This window comes from Apium graveolens, chromosome 8 (assembly GCF_009905375.1).
Source record: "Apium graveolens cultivar Ventura chromosome 8, ASM990537v1, whole genome shotgun sequence".
NCBI lineage: Eukaryota > Viridiplantae > Streptophyta > Magnoliopsida > Apiales > Apiaceae > Apium > Apium graveolens.
In genome coordinates, this window is record NC_133654.1 from 222476308 (window position 1) to 222502590 (window position 26283).

The 26283-nt window shown below is 34.0% G+C and overlaps 1 protein-coding gene across 1 annotated transcript; it reads right to left on the reverse strand.

Moving 5' to 3' along the window:
• Nucleotides 1-1669: 1669 nt before the first annotated feature.
• LOC141677571 (DNA replication ATP-dependent helicase/nuclease JHS1) lies at nt 1670-20961 on the reverse strand. Its single transcript, XM_074483565.1, has 36 exons — nt 20816-20961; nt 19950-20117; nt 19426-19870; nt 18874-19041; nt 18561-18794; nt 18363-18425; nt 17992-18171; nt 17849-17899; nt 17710-17771; nt 15732-15864; nt 15471-15581; nt 15265-15361; nt 14990-15072; nt 14323-14388; nt 13945-14100; nt 13730-13785; nt 13567-13624; nt 13386-13496; nt 13245-13301; nt 11642-11776; nt 11306-11560; nt 9460-9534; nt 9226-9347; nt 9043-9115; nt 8847-8951; nt 8200-8367; nt 6761-6830; nt 6533-6684; nt 5680-5757; nt 5493-5585; nt 5131-5268; nt 4396-4435; nt 4232-4305; nt 3988-4122; nt 2377-2496; nt 1670-2216 (listed from the first exon to the last, which is right to left on the reverse strand). Exons 3-36 carry the CDS (start codon nt 19711-19713, stop codon nt 2058-2060), a joined length of 3966 nt encoding a protein of 1321 aa, XP_074339666.1. The 5' UTR covers nt 19714-19870; nt 19950-20117; nt 20816-20961; the 3' UTR covers nt 1670-2057.
• Nucleotides 20962-26283: the final 5322 nt, after the last annotated feature.

Consider the following 26283-nt stretch of genomic DNA (forward strand, 5'->3'; position numbering starts at 1 on the left):
AGAAATTATGGAAAATTACTGGAAATTCCATAAAATTAAGGAAAAATCCCAGAATTAAGGGAAAATTCCTGGAAATTAAGATAACTCCTAAATAATAGGAATAAAGGTAAAAGAAGGTGATAGGGAGATTCTAAAAAATCTCTGAAGTCATGTACAAAGGCAAATCGTTGTAAATGTATATATCGCTCCACACTTTACGCAAAAACGATACCCTGTAAGGGAACGAATGAACTTAACTTCTGCGAAATCTTTTCACGGTTTCCCAGAAGTTGGGGGGCAAACGATATGGGCCTAAAAATAGCCTAGGAATATTATCAATGTTGAAATTAATTAGACCTGATAAGGTCCAGTAACAAAGCCCAATTAGAAAGGGCTCAAACCCTGAATATTAATTAATTTCGTAATTAATTAATAAGGGATAAATCAGCTGATAAATAAAGTCCAGTTAGGAATATAATTCCTTAAAGATGGGCCTCCAAGGAGCCTCATGGGATAAGAAATCAGTTTTCTACCTCTTAGGACTCCAAAGTCCATTCTAATTCAGAGACTTGCTTGTCAAGTCTCCTAACTCAAGTACAATTCAAGGACTTTCAATATATATATAAGGGGTCTCACCCCACAAAGCAGAACTACGTTTTTTGACTTGATCATTTACATATAGTAAGGTACGTAGGCATCTTGTTAAGGCAGATCGAGTCACGAGACACATGAACAGTCAAATCGAGCCTCGAAGCTCATGAATCCTAGTAATATATACAGCAATTAATATACCCTAGTTTTTAATTCATAACAGAAAGAAACAATATCTATTGTATATATTGTTTTTGTATAAAATAAATTTTAAATATTTTAAAATTAAAAAAGTGTAAACATGTGATCACATCTCTAAAGTGATATTTTTTCAAGATTCTCAAGAGGGGGAGTCTATTGTATTGCTTTGTTTAGTTTTATTATATAATTAAAGTAACCTAAATAAATAAATTGTTAGTATTTGTGTAAATCAATTCAATTTGATTTTGATTTCTTTACCTTTTATATTAACTTATAACTAATTTATAAAATTAATTAAATCTCTTTACAAGTTACAATATAAGTCATGAGTTACATATTTTATTGTTTATTATCTTACTACTAGACAGTTATTCACACAATATGGAGGGTTCTTACCACTGCTGTGAATTTTAGTAGCTGGACCTTCCATTTTTTTTTAAGTTTACATATATGACCGTCATAAAAGTTCTATACTTGGTAGTTCTTCACCTCGCTTCGTTAATAGAATTATATTCAGTTTGCAGTTTTAGGTTCTTGGCAGATGAATGTATATACAATATGTGATTGCACACAATCATGTGGTGGGAGATCGCTGTATCTAACTTTGACCATTCCATTATTTCATTTGCATCAGAAACGGTGTACTCTTCTGCAAGTTTATGCTCCGTTCTCATGTTCAATATAGCATGTATGCTTAAAAGTAGGTCGTATAGTGTGTTTTATAAAATGTTGAATAGCCCCCAATCCAGAGTTTGAACAATAAAAGAAATGAGGGTAAGATATATTGATACAAGAACTGGTTGTATTTTTGGAATGAGTGATGGGATTTTGAAATGAGCATAAACTTGAATTTTGCAACTTCTCAGCTTGCATTGTAGAGAAACAACAATTCCATGAGTAATGGTGACAAATGCTACAATGCTATAGTTTCAATTAATTTTTGCCGCAAGAAAATTACATATCTGGCTTCTTAAAATCTCAAACAAGCGCCAAATTTACGAAGAAAAATCGTGTATTTGATCATTTTGACAAAAAGTGGACTTTTCAACAATTAACAGAATAGTAGATTAAGCAGCCCCGTGCATTGTTGTACAGAATAGATAGACGCCAAAGGTTTGGTGTGGCTACTCAATGTATGATTTCAGACTAGCTGTCTATCAATAATCCTCCACCTGTTTGGAAAGCATGTAGTCAAGTCCATGTACTGGAAACTTTTTTATATACAATTTTACTATGAACATAAATATACAATTACAAGAATGGAGACAAGTAAATAAAGACGATGATTATAGGGTTTTGGAACATCTCCTCAGCTCTACTTTGTAATTGATATCATTATTCGAAACGTCCAAAACACACGACTGCTCTTCCACTTTCTCAATCAGAAGCTTTAACAATGGAACGCTTGAAAGAGTTCTGCATGATCCTACCATGACCAACTTTTTCTGAACAGACATGGTAGAAGAAAGGTTGCAAGGTTAATGCAATACATTAACTTGAAAGTATGAGTTTGGTTGTCACATGCACATCATTTAACCAAAAAGTGGTTCCACGAAGCCTTACTAAATTGAATAAAAATATCCAACAACATACAGGAACACAAACCTTTGCACGTGTCAGGGCCACATTAATTCTATGCCAATCTCCAAGCAGAGAAGAATTGTAGTGTCTTGGATTTTTGCTGGATCTTACAAAGGACACCAATATGCAATCCTTATCTCTTCCCTATACATTCAAGAAATGGAATTTAAAGCAATGCAAAATTTAATAGCTACTATATTTTAAAGCAATTTTAAATTTCAAACTGCGGTACACAACGATTTCAAAGTATAGATGATTGTTGTGTCAAACAGGAATCTGCGCCCAAAGAAAATTGTTTTTTCTTGGGTAATAAGATATTTCACTAAACTCACTCATAAATTTGAAATGTTTGTTATTTCAACTCATCTAAAACCTGTCTACTACAATGGATAATCGAAAAGCAAAAAGAACATGGATAGTCAACAACTTATTGGGACTAATAAATACAACATATACACACAAAACTAATCAACTAATCAGCTATCACCCATCATAATTAAACGCAAAATCACTAAAACTTTTATCATAAATTGTCGATTTACACAAATTGTTCACCAACTCTTCTGAGATTAAACTGAAATCACTATTTTATATTACACAATTACTGAAATACCGGGTAAACGCTAAAATTACTAATTTATCTTTACAGTAATCACTAATATGTGCTATGAAAATCACTAATTTATATTATAAGAATCACTAAAAATTGATACAGAGTTATTACATATTAAACACAGCTATTATAACACTATCGTCTATCTCATTGTCACCACCTTGAATCAGTTCATCATCGTGACCGTGTAATAGCCATAATATCAAACAGAAATCACTAATTTTAATTATTAATACAGTGATCACTATGTGTAGAGATAGGCGGGAAAAAAAGAAAGGTCATCGAAAAATAAAAGTTTAGAGAATAGGAAGGGAGGAATATATGGGGTAAATGAAGAGGAACGAACATAGATAGTGGTAGCGATGAGAGGGTGATGGTGGTGGTGGAGGTGATGGCGGTGGTAGGGGAGGGGTAATGAGGTAAGTTGAAGTGTGGGATTTTGGGGGAAGAGTCGGTAGATTGGGTACAGTGAATTAAATATGAGGTGGGTGGATAGTACTAAATAAGGGTGTTTCTAGTTTTTATATTAAGGTCGGTTTCTATTTGATCATTTGATTAAATAATTGAAGAGAAACACGAGACCATAATTCGATGAGAAATGAATTAATCTGAAAATCTATTTATTTCATCAAATGTTTGTGGTATTGATTCTAGTTTTGAAATTGTTAGAATATAATATAAGATCCTGCTTAAGTCTGCCTCGCACCTAAAGATTTTAGGTGAGCTAGCAACTTAACATGATATCATATGAAGGCAAGATATTGTCACAAAGATGGGCACCCACGATCCACTCTTCGACCCCAAAATGGGCTAATGTAAGATCCTCATAAGTCCTCTAATAACAAAGTTTTCAGAAGAACTTGGGAGGGTTAGAATATATTACATGATCATGGTACGTCCTCCTAACACTTTTAGGTTATAGGGGAAGTAATAACTTAACAGCAATTCTCAAAATACAATCATTTTTTTAATGATAATTCATATAACAATCTTTAAGGGTATTAACAAGCTTTAAGAATAACCTGGTATTTGTCAATAGTGTGAATCTCTACATGAGTGGAGATACAATGTCGGATGAGATCGGCCTGAGAGTTGTACGGGGTAATGATTCCAATATCTTCCCCCTGAATGCCTCTGCAAACTAATTTATCAGTGACCTGAAGGTATGACAACAAAAACAACAGAATACAATCAGTAAGAAATAAATAATTATAATGGATCCAACAATACTAGAGATTGGTGAGACAAAAGGAGGTAAAAGCAGACCTCCGAGACTATATAGGCTTCAATTGGGTTATTCACCGTTTTGCAGTCTTTAACCTCTAAAGCAGGCAACATATCTAAATTGTGGGTGAAAGTTAATAAGTATAGATCTGAACAGAAATCTACAACTGGGGGAGAGAAAATGAAGAATTAACTTCTTCACAGACCTGTGTTAATAAATATTACTTGTCTATCTGGATTTAACACCTGAAGATTAAAACAAGAAAGAAAATAATGTCATTAAATTTATAGACATGCTATTGTCATATAGGAGTGGCAAAAAGAAAAAAATTGCACTACATTGACAAATCCGATTTCCTCTAACATTGAGTCTGTCAGCTAATGCTAGAGTATAGATACATTTTAATGTCATCATTGCTAACTCCGCTCAAAAGAAAAAACAAATAAGATTTTACTATGGACCGTTTGACTTCAAATTTTTGAACAAAGAGTGGTACTTCGTCATGCAATCAAAATTTCAGAAGAAGTATTAATAAAGTTTAAGATGTCAGGTCAACATCTCATAGGTTGCTGACTTCCACGTAGTTATATATCATAGCTGATTCTCAGCCTCCTAATGAATTCCTTAGATTCTTTTATTTATTTTTTGAGATATTAAAGGATAAAAGTTCTATTGACAAGTAGTTTTACCAGTTTTTGCCAGCACTACACTTAAATTAACTGGGAAAACAGAAAAAAGCCCAACTAATTATGCATTTTAATTTTTAAATAGAGTATGATATGATCTCTCATTTTTTTCCTACAATTGTTTATTCCTGATAAATATACATACATGTACACACACTGTAAAATACTGATATTACTCGCTAAAGAAATTTTAAACTGGAAATCAGTTAAAACCTCAATATAGACAAACTTATTGCATTGCACTTATACATTACCTCTTGAAGCCATGGCGACAAAAGCACTAGACTTGTGTACTTCAATTTTGCATTCTTTATATCCAGTGAACCACAACGTAACCTATTTCCATATATCAAGGCATTGGATAGCTCCATAATTGCTGAACACATACGGTACTGCAAATGGAAACAATTTGTTTTATCTGAATCATACTTTACCTTCTACAAATGTGGTGTTTAAGTATATTACGATTACATAAGAAATGTTTGGAAATATTTGAAAAGCTCTTAAGATACTGATCATCCAAGCTTTTGTGCTTAATGTTTTTATATTTGATAAATCTGTATTTCTATATGCAACTCGTATGCTTACTACAGTAAGAGAAAACAAGCTCTGGTACCTGGCTCTGCAGAGCTGATATAGCCTGGGGATGTGCTTCCGAAAGCCTGCAAAATAAGCTTGTTCCCATCCCATTTTCACGAGCCTCAACACTCTAACATTGAAAGGACCGCTAGCTTTTAGTCAAATTTGTAGTATTGGGTAAAAGGGATCTGGGGAGTGGAACAAACGGACACAAATAGAATTACCTGAACAAGTGGTGGTAATTGGTAATGGTCACCCACAAGGACAAACTTCGACGCGAACATTAAGGGGCCCAAAGCAACCTGTTAAGAGAAAATTGCTTGATACATTAACAGAAAATTCAACCGACCCAAGGATATTTTCATGCATAATACTAAATGATAATTTAACAAAGGAAAGTCATACAAACCTTGGATGTGCAAGGACTTCTAGTATTGTGCATATACAAGTGGCATATACAAGTGGTATATGAAATGTGCCAGGCTAATTTCGAGTTCTTGATTAAACATGTACATTTTCTTAAAACTATAAGTTGAACTGTTGAACATGTCAATATGCTAAGGCAACTCATAGATTGTGGCAACCCCCAAATATTTCCTTTGGGTGATTCTAAATTAATATACGGTGGAATAGAAATAGGGATAGCCACATATCCACAAAACAAAAGAACCAAGAAAATTTTAGATTAGAAAGTAACAAGATCAAATACTAGTCATTGCTTTGACTACTGTTTATGACATACTAGAGACATTTAAACCTTGAGATCACCAAGTAGATATGATACAAGTATAATACTTTTTCTGTATAGTGATATTCGAAACTGGTTAAGCAACATCAGGTATATCAAGTAATATTGACAGACTTACCCTATCTAATCAAGTAGTCGTAATACTTTCCATCAAGGGTCTTCAGACAGACACTAGAAAAATTAAACCTAAATTACCTAAACAAAATTAATCAATTGCCAGATTTTTCTTCTCAAACTACAATAAATGATATCGGCAAGAATAAGAAGAGGAGAACCACATGACTTCCCGTCTGCATATTCCAGCAACAACCAGCATTTAGAATACATACCGGAAGTGTAGTTTGTCCAGCTTCATCCATGATACATACATCAAATCTTTTATTGGCGAGCAAAGGACTATTTATCCCCAAACAAGTAACTGCAACAACTTTGACTGCATCGACCCTGAGCTTAATGTCCTTGATACTGTTCAACTTTGTCGCTGCATTTTGAATTAAACAAGAAATCAATAATGAACCAACTAGAAAGGAAAAGAGGTTATATAAGTAAGACCAAACCAGAAATGCAATGCCCACGAACTTCCTCATGCACAGCTTCATATCTGCCAATGCGTATAAAATCAATGTCCTGTGGCAGTTTATTACTCAGTAAATTGCAAGAGATATCCTAGATAGTGATGCAGTTACCCACTCAATCTACATATTGTAATAAAATATTCATATCTGCCAATGCGTATAAAATCAATGTCCTGTGGCAGTTTATTACTCAGTAAATTGCAAGAGATATCCTAGATAGTGATGCAGTTACACACTCAATCTACATATAGTAATAAAATATTCATGTATATGGATTTCATGATACGATGTTTACATCTTACATTGGTAGTAATTTGTTAATAGTCTATTAACTTTAACTAGGCCGGGGTTCATTTTATAAAACACAAAGACTAATCAGGTGGCGATCTTTGTACATAATCATTATACTATAGCTATAAATAATAGCACTTAAGCACAGATAATGACCATACAGATTCCTTGATATCACTGTTAAAATTCATCCACCTCTTTATCTGTGATATTTTTAATATTCTATCATCTGAAATATATTAAATTAGGAAGAAATTGTGGTTATCTACCTAGTAAATAAAATAGATTATAAAATAGTTAAAGTCGCTTGGCCACAAAGTAAACAGCTACAGAGATAAGTAATAACTTATCAGGCATCTTATGCCCTATTTGCTCAAACATATTGTATCAACCCGTTATCAATGGTAGTAACAATATCACGCTATATCATAATTCGCATCTATTATAATCCATGTATGTGTGCACCATATTGATACATATCCACACTTCCATACATGATTAGACTCCAGAGATCAAAATAATGCATCCAATGAGCATGAGCTACATAAAACCTTCTCAAATCAAAGATTAAAGCATGTGGACGAAATACTTATCACAAGTACTTCAAGGGACCTATATTGAGAGGGACATTTCAAATTCAAATGCCCAGTGATTAAATTAATCCTTAAATACTCTTTTTTGGTAGAGAAGGGGGGGAGTAGTAATGAAAAATCCATAGTCTCGAAACCCTTGTATTTTATCAAAATAAATCATGTTATTTATATATATAGTATATAAAGAAGCAAATAATCTGATTTAAAAGTATAAAAAAGCAGACCAAAGAATCTTTTTATTCTTTCTTTGTACTTTAGGGTCAGTGAAAGGAAAGGAAAGATAAAAGAACAAATATTCGAACTTTGCTGCATATCCAATAGTCCAATATGAAAGACAATTGAAATTCTCAAATGCTCCATTCTTGTTGCTGGTAGCTGGTCTGCCGGAAGATTGTTGGTCAGTTTATTTTTTTTCTTCGAAACTTTATTTTGTGGTACAAAGAGATTGTATATTTTCAATATCATGCAAAAATCTGAGGCAATGGTATTAATTTACACCATAACAGTAAAAGAATATGCAAGAATGACAAAAAGTACCTGGACTTTCAATTTGATAAGCAAATTATCGATTGCCGAGTTTGTGTAGGATGTAAGCAAAATAGTAGCACCTCTCATTAGAAATGCCTTTACAGCATGCACCATGGTAGATGTTTTTCCGGTTCCAGGCATCCCCAGAATGAGAGCATAATCCTTTGCTGCTAATATCTGAAATCGAATATGGCTTAAAGATACAAACAATAACTAGTCAAGCAAGGTCACTGTAACTAATAAGTGAAGAACATGATGAGAATAACAGTTATTCAATTGTCTAGGCAATTTTGCCCCTAAAATTGCATCTGATTGGTCTGAAATAATACAAGGAAATATTAACGGATAATTTAGAGGTGAGCGAAAATTAGGAAATTAAAAAAGAGGAAAGTAAATACGTTGATAGTATAAAAAGTTTTCATGGAAAAAATAGACTGCGAGTTCGACAAAGGAAGGAACACTAATTTGTAGATCTGGAGTGAAGGTTAGCTCAAAATTTAAGAAACGGAATGTGTGGAGGAATGAATGTTATGTATAAATGCGAAATGATTAGTTTAAAATTCTTTTAGTTCTTTATTCATTCTATCATAACCCGTACACAACCTAGCTCATTTGTAGCTTTACTGGAAATTATGAACCCCTAGCAAATATATAACCTTGAGAATGGCTTTGCGCTGATCATCGTTCAAAGTTTCTTCTGACCGTATGTATGATACTGCAGGATCTTGAGTAAATAAACATCCGTTGTCAAATCTCGGAGCCTGATTAACAAGCACAGGCAAACATTTTCATACGATATCCAAAAGATTTTTAGCAATGTAATTATAATTGTTACTTAAATTAATTATCTACCTCAAGGTCAACAATCATCTTCCTCAGATGAGAATTCCATTCATGTTGTAGAAAGAGTTGCACAATGTTAAACCTTCACCGCCAATACAATGCATATGATATTTTTTCACTTAGGATGACACTGGAAAATTCTAAATGAACACAATGGAGTTGTCCCAGAAATTATTTTCAGTTTCCACTTACCTCATCACTGCAAATGACGACATAATTTCATCTTTGTCAATCCGCCAGACCTCCTGACATAGATCTTTTCCAGCTTCCAAAAGACTCCTCCTTGGAAGCCTTAAGCGCTTTGAGAAAGAAACCTACAAAAGAAAAGGAAAGGAAAATAACAGAATCTGTGAGATAAGTAGTTGTGCAATATGTAATTGTCAACTTCAAGATTAATAAATAAAAAGAGCTGCCTCAAATTCTTACAGAAACATGGGAGCGACTGATCTCCATTATGACCCCGCTTGAAACTATTAGACGGGCAGGTTCCGTGCTTAGAATCTAAATATTATACATAAAATGATATAGTCATCTATACAGAGATAGAGTTGCATAACAGATGAAATGATGTAAAAAATTAAACAGCTAAAAGTTTATGTGCTAATAAACATGTACATACAAACATAAATGCTTACTACTTGAATGACATAATAACAGGCAAAAAGACAACTCTTTGCATGTATGGAGGGTCACGCAGAGGAAAGTTTTTAGAGAGCTAGAAAAATAGATGAAGAGATAAATTTAGACATTTAATATTCAAACAGAATATATTAGAAAAAAGCCTTCAAAATGACAACTAGAACATGATTCAACAATTCATAATAATCTTCGATGAAATAAAATAAAATAATACAACCTTTTTATAATGAACCAAAACTATTCCTACTCGGAAGCGATGAGATAGCTCAAGTGGTTAAGGGGCTTATCTCTTGTCGTACCAGGTTCTGGGTTCGATTCTCGCTCATCCCGAGATTTGTTAGAACAGATACTCAATTTCTAGGAACATAAAAGTTCTACAGATACTTTCAATCTAATCTTATATCCAAATTCTGACAAAAAAAAAATCTTATATCCAAATATTAATTGATACTAAAGATGGATGTCATAATAATTTGTTCCTCGTTGAAGGGTTTTCATAAATATAAATATATAAATATAACATTTGTTGATACACATATTCAAGTTAACTTATACCTAACTATACTACAAACTAGTGAATCATATTTGCATTTCGCTATTCTCCGTATCATATATAATATTAGTATTCTTATCGAAGATAATATATTTCTTTTATTTTCTTTATATTTTTATGAAATAGGGAACAGGGAGTGAAACTCGAACCCTTATGTGTTACATGCATTTCTATTATGAATCTCATTTGTATTCTTGGTGAATCTTGTAGGTCTATGTAGTGCATCTTGTAGGCTTATACAATCAGTAGTTTTATATATCTTGTAGGGAACTTGATCTGTCACATATTTGTGTTTGTTGATTTTTAACTACAAACAAAGTAGTACAAAATTAAGAGAATTCAACTAGTATTGTTATAGTGAATCCTGTTCTTATCTATATTGTAAATCGAATTCTTATGTATCATAAACTATATTCCACATTTTGATTGTCTAAAAATCTTATTTGTGTATTTAGTGAATCTCGTACACTTATACAGTGAATCTTACAGTTTTGTAGAGTATCTAGACGGCTTCTAGTAGAAATTGACTATGTACATACTGACATTTATGTTTTCAGTTTATATAGTTATGGACGTACTCAAAGAATAAAGAGATTAATAATTAGGCGGAGTTATACACAACAGAGTTTGGGTCTTCATAATGGGTGTTTACTTTTGAATCTAAAAACAGATACTCCCTCCATCCTAACAGATTTTCAATACTTTCCTTTTTGGGATGTCCCATCCAATTGTTAACATTTCTTAAACCAGCATATATTTTTTTTTACTAATTCTCAGTAGGTTCCACCAACTTACCCACTTTTTCTTCTCTTTTTTTGACCTTTATTAATAGCTGTGCCCCACCCAAATGTTAACAATTGGGTGGGATGAAGCGAGTATAAAAAAAAGATAGGTGATATACAGATATAAAGGCTGCTATTAACACCAAAATATGCTACCTGAGATGTATAAGCTGTCTTGCATACCTATTTAAAGGATATGCTTGTCTGAAACTAAAAGTAACATCTTGCAGCTATGGTCAAACAATAATACACACATATGAAAATATTTCGATATATATAACTGAATCATTATAAGTACCACATAGTCCCCGCTCCTAAGTGAACAAGTTGTGTCTTTAACTGATGCAGCGGCAGAAGTCCAAGAATCTTCTCCATCTTTTTTACCATCAAGCAAAGGAGATTTTTGACGAGAGAAACAATAAACAAACTTGTTTCCTTTAGAAACCTTTGTCTGTGAGGCCTTATCAGAGGTTTCGAGAAAAATAGGAGACAGGCAACTAGTTGAACGTCCACTATCTGAACTACGTGAAGACCAGATGTCCCTTTTCACATCCTGATAGTCAAATGATGAAAGCTTATGAATACTTCTTAAAATTACTTTGATTGTATACATAACATGAAAAAATATGCTAACCTGCAATTCTTTAGCTTCTAAATCGATTAGTCTGTCCCATTTTTTAAGAAATGCGAAGTGCGAACTAGTCAAGTGGCCAACAAGAGAATCGAACAAATTTCCTAGACCACTGCCATCTGCATTCCCTCCTTGTGCCTTCAAATATAACATTATTCAGTATTTATTGTTCTGATTCTTATTAATGTGAACTTAAGTGTCTGAAATAATATGAACAATTTAAATATGCCTGTATTTATACACTTACTATAAATGTATACAACTGAGGACCCTAAGTTGGTATAAAGAAGTTTGATAACTTCTCAAGTAGACAATTAGGTGCAGATTGTAATTCTGTACCCACCATCAGTTGTTGCAAATATGATAGAAATACAGATTTCACCTACGATAGGTTCTTTTAGGAGGAAAGTAAAAATGTATTATTTAGCAAAAAAAAAAGTAAAAATGTTTTTAACTTATCTTTTTCTAGTTTATTATTCTTAAAATTTTATTTTTTGTATACGAATTTTGTAGCTTACGGAGAAAACTTTTCCAATCAATTGCATCGAGCAAAATCTATGCATCTAATATTCAGAAGTATGGTGGCCAAAGCATTAATAAGAAACCCCTTTACACTTTAGATAACAAATCTCTAGCAATGTGATTATGGTGCTTGTACGCACCCTAATTAGTTGTAGGTTTCTCGAAACCATTTATAGCAGAATGAGTACAGCATTCCAGTGACGTATCCCTAATGTTTCTCAAAAGATTACAAGTTACAACAGTAATTATAAATATTGCTCAATACAATAAAATTATAAATCAGACAATAGTTACTGGCAAGGAAATCATCTCTGTACTTAAATGTTGGTATTGACTGACTAATTACAGTGTTTGATAAATTATAATTCAGTCATGTGCCAATGGGATATTAAATCTACCGATTCTTGTTAGAATACAACTAGGAAAACATATTTTTAAATTCATCCCTGACTAGAGCAGAGACTATTTTGACTAATTAAAAAATTCAACTATTTGACAATCCTACGAATGATTCCTTTTATAGGGGTATATATGCTACAAGTTTCCCCTTATTAGCTAGTCCAATTATCCAGTTAAGGTACTAAAAGCCGAAACAACATAGATAGCAAGCATTTAATATGTAAACAGGGTATTTCATTCACCTGTTGTATATCAAACATTATTTTAAACTTGGATATGTTGTCAAGCTAAGTATTCCACCCCTTGGAATGCACAAGTATGTGCTGTCTTAAAAAAGTACCATCTTATAATCTTAAAATGAAAGGAAGCAATATATATAACCTATAGATAGATCTGAACACTAGGGTACACATGACATCCTGCAACTTAGTGATCATATCACTCCTATGTAGTACTTCCGCTTGTATTAATATTCATGTTTATATATAACTCAATTACCAGATGTACAATACAATATAAAGGAAGCAACTGTTTAGAAATAATTACCGTGAGATACAGTGCGTACAAGGAGGACAATATTAAACGGAAGAAAAGATAAAATCATATTTCTAAAAAGGTTCATTAATTAAACAGCTATCAGGAAACAAATATAGACAAGTTCAGAATCCTACAAAACAAAAAATACCTTATGGTAGACAGTACAAACGTTGAGGTGTCGACAACCTCTGCATATGTTTGGATTCTGCATACAAAGTAATAATTATATATTTAGACACACGGTCACATTAAGAATATATTCAAATGGTAATGATCATTGAGTGTAAACCTTTAACATCGGTGGCAGTCGCTGTGTTGTTGAAGCTTTTAATATACTATCTGCGAGTTCATTACGACGCATGAGTAAGCCTACCAAGTCAGATCTTCGAACAACAACTCCCTGCAGTGATGTAATATGCTCAACTACATGAAAGAGAGGAAAGACAAAAATAGAAACCATTCTGCTGTACCTGTGTCTGGTCTGTGTGGAGATAGTACAAGAAGCCTGAATCAATATTCTCATGATATCTGTATACATATAATTTACAAGGAAAAGAGCATTAAGTACAGATTTTTGTTCTTTTTGAGATTGCTAATCAACATGTTTAAAGAAGTGGACTACTCTGTACAAACCTATCTGACATAAGGAGAGTGTACAACATCACTTGCGCATTATGTTCCATTGCTGCCTGCGAATTGATAGAGTATGAGTACATGTTACAGAGAAAACAAGAGAAAGGATGAAAACAATCAGATCAACATGGTGCATAGAAGAAACTAAAAAATGCAAATAGACAAAGGATGATACTGGCATCTGTCAGAAAATTTTCTATTACTAAAAACCTTGCCTGGCCAGTAGTTGCTTTTCCAGTTTTAAACTCTAGAGGCATGATCTTCTCCAAAGTTTCACCGGCACTTGATTCAAATTTTACCTGGAGTGAAGCATCAATTATTCCTTTCAGACCATACTTCGGGGCCCATGCCACTTCCTCAATATCAACTACCTGCATGTGAATTTTATTTATAATTTTCAGTAAAATATTGTATGTCTAATCAAGCACAATGTAACACCTGAATCTGTCATGAACACAGTATCATAAAAAAATTTAACCAAGTACTAAAGCACTTTCAAGACAAGGAAACATCTACAGATGGAAAATTTATATAATTAATCCATCAAGGATAGCTATGTAAATTCTATAATGAGACCATCCAGAACAACTGACCTCGGAGATTTTAACCTTCTTTAATCCGTCATAAGATCCAAAATCAACAATAGGAGTTCTGAAATCCTGCAAGGTATTAATATGGACACGTGTAAATTCAATATCTTCCATACAGACTAATTACAGGTGCAACACTTGTGACGAATAGAACGCACATTGCTTGACAGCAGTCAAGATAATGAAAATGTAATTTGACATTGAATACTTCGATAAAAGGTCACGCTGCATAGGATAAGCAGGTATTTTATTACACATAAGTATATATTATGCAAACTTTAATTGTACAATAGAAAAAATATAATTTTAGTAGAGTTACTTGTGTGTGAGTCTCCATAAATTTACTACTGTTCAAACTGGTTACTACAACTACTAGCAGAAATTTATGTGAATTGAACTTAAACACATAATAATATATTAGTGACTACTGGATCAGAAAGGGTATACACATACCACAAGGATAATACTTGACCTCATAAAAGTACAATTCTATATGTATATATGTTAGCATCCCAGCATATCAACATTATTGATACTTTTAATAGTCAACTTATGCCGTCTTTTGATGCTCGTGTAATTGTAGATGTAGGCACACACAGCTACTAACTTCAGCGAACTTAAAGCCATTTTATAAACAGTGGATACAATTTCATGAAAATTAAAATTTCACCTTTGAATCTCTGAAGAGGAGGATCCAGTTTAACATTTTTGGAATTGCCTCAGTCAAAGCCTTGTGAGTATTAGCATCATTTGCTGCAATGTTTAGCAGAAGAAGTCATTAATTCAAGAAATAAAAACAGTGTATATTTCACACCCTATCCTGGGAAGTATAGGCTGACTGCTGACATATAAGCTTAGTTTTATAAGTTCAACGTAGTGATGAAATGCGTGATCCTGCAGTTCAGAAAGTGGTACTACAATAAAAACCAGTTCTATTATTTGCACCTTCGCATGCATACAAGCTCTCAAAGTTTTTCTGAAGCACTATCCTTGCATATTCCTCCAAATATTCTTTTGTCGGATTTTCGTGAATAAGCCCAGCCTGGTAAAAAAACATCTAGTTCATAACATATGAGATGCATTCACATGCTTATATATATAGCAGCTTTGTTCTATTCAAAGAAAAGATATTTCAAAGAAAGCTCAAGAACCTGGAATATCTGATGAAGTAAGGTACCAATCAATGCTGTAATTGAATGTTCACTACATTTTAACCTCTCATCCAGAACAGCTCGTCGTGTACAATTGTAACTACTAGCAACCTATATATACGTTAATGTGATGAAGATAATTATAAAATTAAGAGGAACAATGCCAAATAGATACAAATGACTGCTTGAAGCACTACAATTTTGATTTATTTACAGTAAACAAAACAAGATACTTGGCATTAGCAAAATTAATAAACTCACCCGAGTTCCAGACATTAGAATATCACCATGAACTATTATAAAATTTTTCTCACGATTAACATCACAATTCCCCTGCTCATCAAAATCCCCGATGACTTGAACTGTATCTCCAGGTTCAATGACACTACAGAACCTGGAAGAAGAGGTAATTAGATATTAGACTCTCCAGCAGGCTAAATTGCGTTTTCTGTGACTGACACTCCATGTTACTCGCACAATTATATATCAAATATAAATAATAATATTCAGTTAAACTTTTTTAATATACAAAAGAAAATAACTAAATTACATTAAAAACAGAAGAGAGACACAAAACTGAACTCTCTGCATAAAAATGGGTTAATAATTATATTTAAGCAAATATTAGACCCTCATGAAGGCTAATTAATGTCTTTACTGAGACTTTATATGACTTGATACTACAGTAATACACATATGTCTAATTAGTTTTCTTTTAAAAATAATATATACTAAAGAACAAATCTTAATTACCACTAAAAAACAAAGATGAGGTACCAAATTCTAACTATGGTACATTAATATGGGTTTATACTTACTCAAACAGTAAAATAGTGACATTTAGAAATACTGTAAAATAAATTGGACCAGCTAAATATGAACTACGATTAAACACATGGGCTAAAAGTTAAGCAAAATATTCAACATTGGAACGCTTATAATTTTAAGCAGTAAGTACGGTACGTTCTTTTCGTTTCATGAAGTCTTGACTACCCAGCTTAACTTTCTAGTTTTCACTCGCTTCTCCAACTGAAAAGCCTTAACCGTGAAATTAAGTGGGGAATTTTGTGAAGTGTTTACTTGGCATAAATTTCTTGTATCATATATTCTTATGTTCTTAGGCTATGTTACCCCGACTTTTTATATCACTTTGATCACCACCCCTTGTCCAACTTTCGACACTCAGACATGGCTATGGACACTCAACATCATTGAGGATCAAAGTACAGCAGAGTCGACACTTGTACATGCATCCAATCATGGACACTTCCAGACGAGCCTCATAACATCAGTTTTAGGTTAATTTTGGTATTTGCCCACGTAGTGTAACCATGAAGACTGGAAACAAATATGATTAACAATTTAGGACAGAGGAAGACTTGATGCAGAAGTTCTTCAGGTATGACTTTTGAAATTAAGAGTAGTGAAGATGACAAACAGCTGATGAAATTACTCTTCTGAAAGAAATTCTCATACTCTTTAAATGTCTATTCACGTGGGATGTGGCATGGATGTGAGAGATGTAACAATGAAAGACATAGTGTCACAGTTATTAGTCCATTTGTTACAGGTACCAGGGAATATTGATCCCGAGAACTTTAGGAATTTAACCAGTTAACAGTTTTCTAGATGGATTGAACTAGTATATCTGGAGTTTTTCCATCAACATAGGACCTAATTGTTTGTAATACGTCCTCCTCATGTCTTCTTTTTCTACTATTGTACTAGAGAACCATCCATTTCTATGTTTAAATATATTTGAAATTGTACCTAGTTTGGACTTTGTAGTGTGGAATGACTTGATTCAACCTTACTAAATTTCTCGAAATTTCTTTACCGAAAGTTGTTATTTTTTTCTCTTGTGCTTAATAATGATCAACTGGCTATGTACATAATTAACTACTAGACTGATTATCATGGGACAACCTTTAACTTGATATATGGTATTAATCAGTGACAGACACAAAAAGATTTGGACCCCCTTTACACTATTAATTCATGATCCAAAATGATAGGCATGCTTAAGTGGCTAAACAGCATATTGGACAGGCCTGCGATGTGAAGGTGCTAAATAAGCTTCTGGGAATCTATAAGAATGTATTTAATTTAAGTAAAGGGTAACTGGCCACAGATCTTATATCATTCATTGTATAAGGTTTTATTTTTCGTCAGTATTTTTTAAATGAACTCGTTAGCAACAGTTATACAATCCCAAGAAGAAGTCTTTTTAAATACTTACCACTCATCGTACAAATGCACAGCCCGCTCTTCTCCACTTTGTTCATTTAATAACCGGAGTACCTGGCAGAAAATCTAATCACTGTAGTACTATACTATAATTAAATAAGTGTAATTTAAAATGGAAGTACAATACATACCTTAATAGGATAGTGAGTACCTGTCAAACTGAGAGGCCTTTTTTCTGACACCTGTTCAAAGACACAATGAAAAATTTGGCTTAAAAGAGATACAACTCTTTTTAGAAAAGAAAAGGGTACATCATAGATAAAATGCATCAAACCTCTAACACAAGAAAACATAGAGTTGAAGGTTTTCTTCGGGCCTCAGTTGGTTCCGCTGCAGTTCCGGATTTTGTGCATATCTCGTCATCAAAACCACGGGAGGTAAAATTTTTTGAACCATCAGATGCTGGATCAACAGAAAGAACATCTCCTACTTGATCCAAAAGATCAAGCAATGCCTGGAAATAAAAACAGACGAGACGAGATTTACAGATCACAGCGGTTTGAACATGTTCCATTTTCACAATAATGCTTAAACAGTTAATTTTTACAAAGAAGTATACGGAATATAAGGAAGCAACTACTGGGAACCAAAGTAACATATCAAACAGGAATTCTGACAAAGCAAGAGAAATCAGCATTTCTGGACCTTTCTGTGCTGCCGTGAATCATGCTGATCAGATGCTCCACTTAAATCAACACCATCTCCCAGCTGTAAATCACTTATCCCATTTAGCACCAAACATTTTTTATATAAAAATATAATACTTCTTATATGTTTACCTTGTAAATACTAAAATGTGTAAAATTGAATGCACGAGTTACTCCATTTTAGACACAAAATAACCTTATTATTGGAATATGACAGAGATGGTGGAGTCTTGAAAGGACTCTGACTCTTTTCGGCACCAGATTTATCCTTATCATTCCCGCAGTGAGTTGTTCCATGAAAATCCAGACCATGCTCCAGGTTATCATTTCTCAAGCTTGCTCTATCTGAGAGTGTCAAAGAATTTTCCAAAGCCTTTAATGGCGGTGATGAAAGCCACTTTTCAAGCTTTCCTGAGGAAGTAACAGAATCCTGTATGTTTACAAAAGTCATCTATCAAATGGTTTTACGGACATTTCTAAACCACATGAGAAGCTAGAGAAAAACATGCCTTGTTCAGTGAGCATTTCTGAATGCTCATAGAATTTAATCTTGAAGAATCAGCCAACACGCGCATAACACCGGGTAACTGTTTGGATTTTGCATTGAGTCGCTCATTTACTGGAGAAATTCTCCATGTGACCTCATCACCCCCTTCATCTTGACTTTGCTTTATCAACTATCATCATAATCACAGTATGAGGATATTTATGAATTCACTTATATAACCCCCTAATTGTACAAAATTATTGCGCCTCTTAGCCGCAAAGTCCGTCTATTGGTGATAAACACAAACAGAAGTAGTAAATCTAACTATGCAATGTGTTTCATGGCACTTGTTGCTATAAATTTAGTATGCATAAATTCTCTAATCACAATTTGATCCTTTTAAGTAATTTTATTCGGGGGCTAGTAATCCCATAAAAAAAGTATGGTATTAATTAGTCCCCATAGATAATGTGTTTTGTTTGGATTAAAACAAACACATTATCTATCTAAGGCATTGGTCCATAAAATTAGAAGAAAAGGCCAGGAGGAATTAGGTAAAAAAATGGTAAAATACCATTCCGGGGGAGAACTTAAAGCGTTTAGCCGAAACCACCTTACTAATCTCCGGAGACACATCCAAATCCAAATCAAGCATTACACTTCCCCCCTGACTGAGGCCCACTCTACTAGGGTTTCCATCATCCAGTTGAATTGGGGGTTTGAATTTAGGGTTTTGGGAGTTTTGAGTATGACGATCGAAGAAATGTTGGATTCCGAACTTGGGCGGCTGCGGTTGTTGATTATTCTGATTACACTTTTTAGATCCTCCACTGCTGCTGCCTCCTTTTTTGCGTGGGGCCATAGCTTTTGTGTGTGTTTTTTCTTGTTTATAAAGAATGTCAAGCGATTTTCCCGCGTCAAATGTATGTGTGGGGACGGGGTGATATGTATTGTAGGTCTGTCTTTGGAGGCGGTGATGAAAGCCACTTTTCAAGCTTTCCTGATGAAGTAACAGAATCCTGTATGTTTACAAAAGTCATCTATCAAATGGTGTTACGGACATTTCTAAACCACATGAGAAGCTAGAGAAAAACATGCCTTGTTCAGTGAGCATTTCTGAATGCTCGTAGAATTTAATCTTGTAGAATCAGCCAACACGCGCATAACACCGGGTAACTGTTTGGATTTTGCATCGAGTCGCTCATTTACGGGAGAAATTCTCCATGTGACCTCATCACCCTCTTCATCTTGACTTTGCTTTATCAACTATCATCATAATCACAGTATGAGAATATTGATGAATTCACTTATATAACCCCCTAATTGTACTAAATTATTGCGCCTCTTAGCCGCAAAGTCCGTCTATTGGTGATAAGCTACAAACAGAAGTAGTAAATCTAGATGGCCGTTTGGGAAATCTTAAAATAACTAACTTATCACTTAAATGTAATAAATGACTTATAAGTAATAAGTAATTTTAACAGATAAGTTAATTGGAACTTTTTATTGAAATTATTACAAGCACCACACAAATTGATTGAGAAATTACAATATTTATGTTCTATTATGAATTCTAGCAGCTCAGTAGCTACATGTATATCAAGAACTATGTTCTATTTGTTATACATGAGAGAACAAGTTTTTACACTTAATATCAATACTACAATCTACTATCATCACTTGCCATCATAACCACTTGCATACAGATTTTTTGTGCACCTCGTTAATTTATACAAGACACGCAATCATTTACCACAAATAAGAAGAATAGAAATATAACAGGAGGAGCAGAAGGAGCCCCAAACAATGGTTGAACCCTTAGCCGTGTCTTAGAGGGTGCCTTCGATTGTGATCTTGACATATACACAAACTATTGACATGATAAAATATAACAGACATACATACATACATACAAATGGAAGATAAAATAATCAGATTTGTTAAACAAGTTGAAAATTACACACATATAGGCATAAAGGAGAGAGGAGATATAAGGTGCAGGAAGCGCGGAACGGGATTTGATCGCCAAATATACAGGATCAGTTGAGAGGAGAGACGGGAGTGAGAAAGAGGCGGTAGGGATTAGAAATTGGATTAAGTGAAGACTGAAAAGTACCAGGTCATGTACTTTTTTACTTATGGGCTTATCCCATGTCAACTAATCTCTAGTAACCAAACAGTCCATCATAGTGATAATGGGCTTAAGCCCATATATGCTAACTTAACAGGTACTAACTATGCATCGCCTTTCATGGCACTTGTTGCTATAAATTTAGTACGCATAAATTCTCTAATCACAATTTCATCCTTTTAAGGGGTCGTTTGGTTCAAGAAGTGGTATGGGGTTGGAATCGGGTTAAAGTGATATGGTGTTGAGGTATCATTTATGATATCATGTGTTTGGTTGAGTGCTGGAATGAATATTTTAGATTTAAAATATTTTTTAAGTTATTAATTTTAATTAATTTAAATATTATTTTAATTATCATTTTAATACATTTTAGTTCATTAAATTATTTTTGTATTAAACATTTACATTTGATTGCTTAAATAAAGTTGAAATACTATAAATAAAATTGATTCCCTGTACCCTTCCCCATATCCACCTCCCCCTTGGGTATCAAAAACTCATATCTTGGGGGTACGAGGAATGGGTTTGGAGGAAAAAAATTCTGAACCAAACATCAGGTATGGGGTTGGAATTAACGAAACCCATACCTTATACCAGGCACGAGGCACGAGTGATTATCAAATGAATCTAGGTTAACAAGGTATGAAATATAAAAGGTTCATTACGACTCTCTTAGGGTCAAAGGATCATAAGTTAACAAAATACGAGAACAGGGTATAAGTAAGTACTTGGAGTAAGGTGTTACTATTAGGGTTTATCACAAGGATCAATAACAGGTTTATCACAAGGATCAATAACAGGTTTATTACAAGGATAAATAACATGGTTATCACAAGGATTAATAACAAGTTTACGAAGATTCTTTATTCTATCAGTGCATAGCATCAACAATCTCTCTATAAATAATTCATATTAAAAGGCAGAGTTACTTGTGTAAGTCATATGTCATAGCCTATTTGTATATTCGAGGATTCAACTCAACTCAAATAAGAATGTAATAAGTAAATAGTGGATCGACCGTCAGAGAGATCTCGCAAAGTAATATCTGTCAAAGGATTCAGAAACAAGGTTCATCTACAGACTTGAGGAGTTAATTCACTGGAAGAAGTTCAAGAAGTTGATCATGCCTCAGTGATATAAATCAAGATCGTGGATTTAATCAAGTGACAGAGATCTCGTCAGAGTATCATTAATTACAAGGATTTAATCTGAAGAAAATCAGAGTATCAAAGTCAACACATGAAGAAACGTCACGGAAGTTAGTCACTCATGAACCAGACAGTACATCGAGTGTCAACGTTGAAGTGGTGGAATTGATTCACAATTTTCAGTGATTTTCAGAAGATTTGCAGAAGAATGGTTGCTGCTCAAGACTAGAATTAATTCTCTATTAATTAATTAAGTCATCTAATTTAATTAAGAAAATAAATTATATCTGCGAAGAATAATTTATTTATTAATTGAATTAATTGATTAATTAATTCTGAATTAATTTTAGGAATTTTCAGAATTTAAATTGGATTAAAATCTGCATTAAATCAACAAGACAATTGAAAATGAACTAGCATGACAATCAGGATTGTCATACCGATTGTCATGCTAGGCCATTTTCAATAGTCTCACCGAAAGTTACACTAGGAGAAGGATTGTCTTGCTAGTTCATTCTGATTGTCATGCTAGTTCATTCTGATTGTCATGCTAGTTCATTCAGATTGTCATGCTAGTTCATTCAGATTGTCTTGCTAGTTCAATCCATTGTCCTACCGAAAGTCTTGCCAGCTATAGGATTGTCATGCCAATTCAATTCTATTCGGTTGTTGATTAAAAAGAAGCAGAGAGTCATTCAACTCAATCATCCATCCAACAGACTGAAAAAATACAAGAACAAAGAAAAAAAGCAGCCGCCTTTAAAACATTTTATTTTCTTTTCTGCTTACATCAAGATCAAAATTCTAGTTTGTTAATGTTAAATCCAAACCACTAGAATTATTTATCTTGTTCTTGTGTAACAATCTAGCGGATCAAAATCCCTAGAACTTAATCTCAAATCGCTTTTAGCATTTGATTCTAATTATTGCAAAAATAGAAAAAGTTCATGTCGAATTTATTCTAGATTTGTGATAATTGATTTGAGATTAATTCCTTGTAATCGATACAGTTGTTGTAACACCTTTCAAGTTTAATAATATTTTTATTTAACTTGAATTTTGTTTCACATTTTTTATTCCGCATTTAATTCGATTATTCGGTACTGTTTGTATTCAACCCCCCCTTTTACAAACTCATTGGGACCCAACAATTGGTATCAGAGCCTTCTGATTAACGAACAAATCAAGATCCTAGACTTTTGTGATTTTTCAACTCCTTGAATTTTTATTTATTCAAAAATTCATAATGACTTCACATAAAGTTGGAACCGTTAAAATTCCACAATTTGATAAAGAGAATTATATCATGTGGAAGAAGAAGATGCTATTATTTTTACAAGTTGCAAATCCCAAATATTCAAACTTGTTAAAGAAGGGTATAAAAACTCCGATGGTTATTGAACCGGAGGTAATAATAGATGGTGTGGTGACTACTGAAGCTAGAACCTATCCAAAAGAGCCTGAAGATTTTACTCCTGCTGAGAAGGAAGAAGCCCCTTGATCCCTTGATGAACAGACATGTGATGAACTGTAAAAATTCCAAACACATGTGGGAAACTATTGAGGTGATTAATGAAGGCACAGAGGAAGTTAGGGAGAACAAGTTGGAAATCCTAACCTCTGAATATGAACATTTCAAATCAAATCCAGGAGAAGGAATTACTGAAGTGTTTGAGAGGTACAATGCGTTGATCAACAACCTGAACATCAATGGAAAGTATTATTCAATCAGGGAGGTCAACAAAAAGTTCCTTTTAACACTGCCAGCTCATCTTGAACATAGAATCACTGCCATTAGAGAAGCTAGAGATCTGAGTGAGATTTCTTTGGACAGGCTCTATGGAGTGTTAAAAACCTATGAGTTGGAGCAGATTCAACAGAAGGAAGTCTACGGGAAGGATAGAATGGTCAGCACATCTACTGCACTTGTAGCTGAAGGTCAACAACAACAACAATCTCAACAGTTAGAAAGAATGGTACAGTTTTCCAAGGGTGAGGAAAATGAGTTAGTAGCAGAATATGATCCTCCTACTACAAATCAATCTAGTGATGATTTTTATTCCTTGGAAGAGCTGGAGCAATTGGAAGATGAATCAATGGCCCAAATTGTCAAGAGATTCTCCCATGTCAGATTCAGGAGGAATCCCAAGCTTAAGTACAAGTCCAACTACAACAAATTCCAGAAAGGTGGATCTTCATCCTCTAACACCAGCAGTGGTGGGTACAAAACAGGGATGGTTGATCGAAGCACCATTAGATGCTATAACTGCAATGAGTTGGGACACTTTGCCACAGAATGTAGAAAGCCAAAGCAAGTAAGAAAGAACTCTGAAAGGGCTTATCTGGCAAAGGGAAGAAGCTGGGATGATACTGACAGTGAAGATGAAGATGAAGGAAATCTTGTTCTTATGGCTATTGATGGAAAAGCTTCATCGTCAAGAATAGAGGTAAAACTTTCTGATGCTGAAATGGTTTATCATCTAAGAGGTAACTTAGATTGTGCACGTCGTGATAATGAACTGTTAAGTTTACAGATCACAGACCTTGAGAAAGAGGTCAATGAATTAAGACTTGTGCACATTAATCAAGACAAATTAAAAGAACATGTATCTTTTCTAGAGAATAGAGTTGACTGTTATAGAAAACTCGAAACTATTCTCAAAGACAAGATCACCGGTCTTGAGACTAAGGTTAGAGCCTACTTCAATTCTTGTTCGAAGGTTAAAGAGTTCTACAGTAAGCAAGCTGTTAATCAAACATCTGGAATAGGTTATGATTACAATGCTGCTATTGGAGAATTAGGCATAAACTCCCCTCCTCATGTATGTGCTAAAGGGAGGGAAGTACCACATGTGCTTAAGGGTGTTGATGAACCCCTCTATAAAGCATCAATTGCTGAACCATTTGATGCGACCTCTTCTGTTATTCAAGAAGAAATACGTGCTGAAGATCTTGCTAATGAGAAGGTTGTTTCCAAGTCAAGTGTGTCGAAAGTTCCAGTCAAAGTTGTGAAAGCAACTGAGACTAACTCAGACACACATGAGTTGGATAACAAAAATGCCATGTCTACCATGCATAAATTGCCTGCTGTTAATCACTCTCATAAAGCATGTGGTGTTTCTAATTGTATGTCTTGTGCTTTTAATATGATGTATGCTTATTTTAATGGTAAGCATGTGTCTAATGATAAGACTACTCCTCGTCAGCATGTGAATAACAAGAAGCATGATAGGTCTAAGACTGCCAGTCCTTCTAAGGCTAGAAAGGAGACATTTGTGCCTAAGCTTAAACAGAAATTTGTTAAGGCTGTTTACAAGGTCAAATGTTCAGTCATTGAGAAAGTTGAGACCATTAAAATTAAAAATGTTGTTTTGCCTGACAAAGGACAGTTCTACAAGTATGTCGGGCCCAACCAAGTTTGGGTTCCGAAGAAGGTCTAATCCATTTGAAGTGCAGGGCATTAAACATGTGTAACCGGTAGTGTGGATTCTTGACAGTGAATCATCAAGACATATGACCGGAGATAGAGCCCTGCTATCAAATGAGGATTGAGAAAGCTGGCCCCCTGGTTACCTTTGGAGATAACAGCAAAGGTTTATCTGAGGGATATGGCTGTTTGCAAGCTGGGAATGTTATCATTGTAATTTTGTATATTGTGCTAGGTTATTATCAGGAAGCAGTATCTAACATATAGCACCAGTGACGAGACTTGGGAATATTACGACATATCAAGCACCTGCTGCACATTACACTTGGAATTGTACTCTAGTAAGATGTGTACAAGTGTACTTCTGGTTGGTGAGTTAAAAGAGGAAGTCAGTGCACCACAGTTCATGGACTTTGCAGCTGCAGATCTATTGGACTATGCAATCTCTTCTTCACAATCTCACTTTAGGTTGATATGAACTAGTATACTGCTCAAGCAATCGTCAAGGACATGGTATGGCACTCTAACAGAAGTTGTAATTTTATATGAACTAGTAGAGTCGTCATATTTATAACTATTTTATCACTAAGCACAATCATATTGTTTTATATGTGCAGTGGTATATTGGTTATGCAACATAATAATTAGTATCTAAAGTACTTGACAAGTATCGGTCAATGATATCTTGTTAACATTATGTTGCAGATATTTGTAAGCTTTTGATAT